The sequence below is a fragment of the Charadrius vociferus genome, unplaced genomic scaffold (genome assembly GCF_000708025.1).
Source record: "Charadrius vociferus isolate BGI_N301 unplaced genomic scaffold, ASM70802v2 scaffold163, whole genome shotgun sequence".
Taxonomy (NCBI): domain Eukaryota; kingdom Metazoa; phylum Chordata; class Aves; order Charadriiformes; family Charadriidae; genus Charadrius; species Charadrius vociferus.
Genome location: NW_009648332.1, coordinates 8,870,251 through 8,875,356, shown reverse-complemented (window position 1 = coordinate 8,875,356; position 5,106 = coordinate 8,870,251). Strand labels below are relative to the sequence as shown.

The 5,106-nt window shown below is 42.7% G+C and overlaps 2 protein-coding genes across 2 annotated transcripts in view; one reads left to right on the top strand and one right to left on the bottom strand.

Annotated features, from left to right (window-relative positions):
• The window catches only part of FAM183A (family with sequence similarity 183, member A), a 2,860-nt gene extending 2,520 nt beyond the window's left edge, over positions 1 to 340 (top strand). Inside the window, 1 exon segment of the mRNA XM_009884871.1 lies at positions 227 to 340. Coding sequence (XP_009883173.1) covers positions 227 to 340 — 114 coding nt within the window.
• Positions 341 to 960: 620 nt separating this feature from the next.
• EBNA1BP2 (EBNA1 binding protein 2) lies at positions 961 to 4,859 on the bottom strand. The gene is made up of 7 exons (XM_009884870.1): positions 4,675 to 4,859; positions 3,932 to 4,055; positions 2,529 to 2,618; positions 2,229 to 2,304; positions 1,877 to 1,967; positions 1,389 to 1,560; positions 961 to 1,035 (listed from the first exon to the last, which is right to left on the bottom strand). Exons 1-7 carry the CDS (start codon positions 4,857 to 4,859, stop codon positions 985 to 987), a joined length of 789 nt encoding a protein of 262 aa, XP_009883172.1. The 3' UTR covers positions 961 to 984.
• Between the last annotated feature and the right edge of the window lie 247 nt (positions 4,860 to 5,106).

Here is a 5,106-nt window from a genome sequence, read left to right as displayed (position 1 = left end):
AGTTAAATTTATAGTCAGGACTCATGCTGCTGTTTCATACGTCAAGTTTTCCTTTTTCACCAAGTTCTACCGTAATGAAGCAGTGAACAGTACATACTCAAATAAGTGGTATCCTACTCATTTGTCACTTGGGGATTTCTCAGCAAGAACACCACTCTTCTCATGAGAGACTACTGCTACTAATTCTAGTAAAAGCACATGACTGTTCATCATTTTTCTTTCCCAGATTCATGTGGACCGTACTGATCGCAGACTCTACTTGCCACGCCGGAGAACTGAGATCACTAAATAAATGGCTGCCACAGGGCACAGGGAGAAGCAGTCTGAGAACCTGCGGTAATAGTGGCAAAGCCACACAACTTAGATAGCAGCAGTTAGTGATATCTAATATCTTAGGCCCTGCTTGTTATTAGGCAAGTCTGGTAGATTTCTGGCAAGAGAAGACGGCGAGAAAAGGGAAGAGAGAACCTCAGTCTGTCAAATTTGCGGCCTGACAATAGTTACAGAAATAAACTTATTTATAAGACTGCTGCATTTGTCTCACTGCTGTTTCCAAACCCATTTATAGGAATAGTCTAAAAAAACACTTTAACATCTTGACAGGCTTCAGACTTCTTATTCTGACATCAGCAACATGACCCAGAACTCAAGTTCACCAAGTACATGTCAACAGTAGCTGTGGAAAAAGCTGTCAGAATGAAGGGAACAAAGCGTAGGCTTCAGAGTCATAACACAACTGAACATGAATTAGACACAGTTCTGTGCAAACCATTTAATGCGTTCACACACCGAAGGTTTAAGTAGAAAATAATCCTTCAACAAAACAGATGATAAGAAGAAATCAGTGATAAGGCACTAGTTTCCACCGACTCTTTTTCTCACCACTTGGAAGCAGCCAGCTTGCTCCATGGTTAGCTGCTTGATGACAGCAAGAACATCTTACAACACACAGAAACACAGGAACCCCACTGTGGAGCAGTCCTTTTATCGTGCTCGGCTCTTCATTTTCTGCCTTGCTCTCTTTCCAGGTCTCTTCTGCAAAGAAAGGACAGATTCAGATCTTTATTTTCACGTCCTCAATCTTTGTTCTAGCTCTATAACTTGGGGAGCACACCAAGGAGACGATATTTGTCAGCACCTCTCGAGAGGGAGGTTTTAGGACACAGGTAGCAACAAACAGTAGTTCCTAACTCCCCCACTCATTTTGCTGCTGACATACTGAACCACCGTCCTCAGCTCTGTCTGCAACTGAATTATGCCCAGCTCCCAAAGACAGACATTGTCACTTCCAGATGCTGGAGGCACTCATCGCGTACTCAGCTCTCCCTCCCAGACCAAGGCTGGCTTCCTATCCAACCAGGATCATTTGTATGCAACATTTTACTTACATTGAGGGCTTTCTTTCCTCCTTTTCCTGCTTTTCCTGGGCCTTTGTTGTGAGCCACTTTTGGCCGGAAGCTGGATACATCATTAAAACTCTCCTTTGTGTTCCACTTTGAGCCCTTCTTCTTCCCACCAAAACCAAACTTCTGATTCTTGTATCGTCTTTTGGCATTTGGTCTAAAAACCAACCAAACAGCATTATCGCCTATATTCCTTTCCTCAGGAAACTCTCAAGAAGGCATATGCATCTGCTGATGGATTCCCATCTGCCATCATAAACCCTTGTCCTCTTAAGAAGAGGTAAAAATTAGGACATTTCAGTCTCTGTTCCATTCTGGCCACAATTTTCCTCCTCTATAGGGACAGAACACCACCTCAGACTTATTTTAATGAACATTAATCAGAATGGCTTTCTTGTTCCACAAAACAATCCCCTAAAAGACTGAAAGAATTAGGCATTCTGCATTTAAATATCTTTCTTTTCTGGTCTCACCCCTTCTTCATCCGTTGACTTGCACTGCCTTTTTTATTCCCCTGAGATGATGTCTGCTCTTCATCTAGAAAATCCAGCTTGTCAGAGAGTCCTGCCAAGAGCGAAGACATAACAATTGCTCAGCTACCACCACAGAAAATATGAATTTTCAGTCTAAACAATCAATAGGAACAAGTCATCCTCACTGAAGAAGAGGATTTTCACTGCTACTGGCATGTGATTCCGCACAGCAGCAGCCTTTCAAGCTCACTGCCCAGCACTACAGACTGACATCATGCATCATGCTACCTTACATTGCTCACACATCACTATTCCCATTACACATTTACTCTCTTAGACAATTTAACTTTACCTTTCTGGTATTTCTTGACTGCGTTCAACATATTTTTTTTCTCCTTTTGCCTCCTCTGCAGAATCTCAGTTTGAACCTAAGATTAGAAGCAGAATGTTAGTGATGTTAGTGTTGTTCCTTGTTGTATCCTTTTTTTTTTTTTTTTAAGGCATCCCATCTTTTGCTCTGTCTTCTTTCAAAGCAGCTACACAGAAGACTAGAGAGATTCCATATATTTTAGCCAACCTCCTGCGGTCTAAGTTCCTCACGCAGGCTCTAGATTCTTGTCACACATAGATCTGTTCTGTAGCTCCTCCTCACCTTCTTGCCGTATTTTCTCATTGCACGGAGCTGTTTTGCTTTCTCAGACCTCTCCATTGCTTCCTGTTTACTCTTAAGCTTCTGTCGAATCTTATTAGGAGACAGAAAAAAAAAAAATTATCAGTAACGCAAAAGAAAATATGAGAATTTTATGACTGCTGTGCAGTTCTGAAATCAAGAATTATATGAAACATCTCTCAATCAGATGACGCTTAATGTATCTCCAAAGTTACTCACTGGCTACCACCCTGATACGATGCTGTTTTTTTTCACAAATTGTAAGACATAATGTCCTTTCAACTCAAGGCAGGAACAGCTATTACTGAAAATCCTGAACTGATCTGTAGCCAAAATCTGGTTAACAAGACAAAACTCACACAGAGACATGACAAAGCCTTATAATGCGCTCTAATGGAAACACTAAACAAGAGTATCTTGTCAGTCTACTCAGGTGCATGTAGATGACTTGATATCTTTTTTTTTGCCATTATTAGAAGCACTGAAAAAGAGTCAACAGTCCTTTCATGTCATAGAAAACATCTTTATCATTCCTTCCTTGTCCATAACCATTTCTATAAGGATGCCACGTTACAAGGGATTACAAAAATTACAACACAGATCTTCTGGATTCAGTCTGTGACTGCACTAGGACATAAAAACTGATCTTCAAACAGAAGCCAGCAAAATAAGGTAACAGTGATGTGCAGAATTCACTTAAGTCTCAGCACAAGGTAATTATTAATCATCATCTTCTCTAGGAAGATTCTATCAGTCATCAAAACAGTGACCAAGTCATACATGAACCGCAAATTAGACTCCAGATCGTGTTTGTTTAACTTATACAATGGAGTCTTTTTTTTTCCCAAAACTAAAACAAAAATTAGGATTCTGTTTTGAACAAGAAGCAACTTTGTGAAATTCTTATTTCCCACACAAATCTGAATTACTACCCACGACAGATTAATTCAATAACATACAGTTTAAAAATCACAGAGAACCAAAGTATACACACTAAGTATAAACAAAGGGTGATACTTAAATAGGGAATAGTTGACTGCAAGTCTTAGGACAAAGAGCATAAACACAGCCAACTTCACAACCACTGTCACACATATGGAGAAAAAGTCTCCATTTTTCATACTAAATACATTCAGGACAGAATATAAATTGTGCTTTTCTACTTTATGTTACAACCTGTTATGGAAACCCCCACATTGCACTGAAATACCTAAACAGGAGGAAATTTCCTGCCACAAACAAGATTTCAAACACAAACATTGTCGCAAGCATTTGTCAACGAGATGAAGGTAAGTATTCACACATCACACTTCAAAGTTAATCCCTAATACAGGCTAAAACCAACACATAACACAGGAAAGCAAGCTATTATTCACTGCACGTACCTTCTGCATCTGTTGGTCTGATTTGGCCATCTCTGCAAAGTAATCATCTGGCCTTCGAGTAGGAACCTGGAGCTTACGCAACCTAGGCAGGGCGTCCAGCACCGCAGCCTGTGCCTGCCGGTAACTAGGGAGACAGCACAGCACCAGCTCTGTCACTGGGTATCGGGCATCTCACAGCGCTGACAGAAACTGCTCACATAAACTAGCCGATGCTGGGATCTAACATACATTGATCCAAAATTACACCAACATTCTGTGCCCTAGGGCACTCAGTGCTACTAAAAGCAATTTAGGTGCCAGTACAATATTAACGCTTGTATCTTGCACATATACATTTATCTAGTTTCCAGTTACAGTTTTGTATGTTGAATTATAAAAGGCAAGGCAAAATAAGAGAACTGTAATAACACTAAAACAAATCCACAAAGGAAAATCCACATCCTGTGCTAAAACCATAATGCTGCAACCAAGGAACTTTCTAAACAAACTTTTCAGCAAAGGATGGAAGTCTGCTGCAAGGAGGGAAGTTATTTCCAGTCACAAGACAAGTTAAATGTATTAGCATTAATTTGTAGTTAGTTTGGAAAACATTCAGAGCCATCAAACATAAAATACATGGCCCAAGAGCGACATGATACTGGTGACAGCCAGTGTGGCAGTCTGCAGCACACCTACGGAACACAACTCTGAGTGTGCAGCAGTACGCCAAGACCCTACAAGAAATCTCCCTTTTTGACACTCACAAGCTCATCTCTCTCTGGAAATCATTCTCAGGATCAACAGCATCTTTGTTAGAAGCACTCGGTGAGACGGGATCGATGACCTGGCCCAAAGTCACATCCAGCCTTTCCACCCAAGGTAGCTGCTGCCTGAATTCAGACAGGCACAGCTTCAGCCCGTCCTGTGAAAGAAGCACAGCTCTGCACATCCCCGCACACAACCACCTCCCCAAGCCCAGCCCCGGCTCAATACCCAGGTCACACCGTAGGCTGCTCCTCCAAGGCCACCGGGTGACACCCCAAACCCCCACAGCAGCGCAGACACCCCGGCGGCCTGCCCTGCCCCGACCCCCGCGGCCCCAGCCCCGGCGGGGGCTCCTCTGCCCCCGCGACCCGGCCCAGGGCGACGCCGGCCCCGGCCCGGAGTTTCCGCCCTGCCCCGGGAAGGCCCCACCC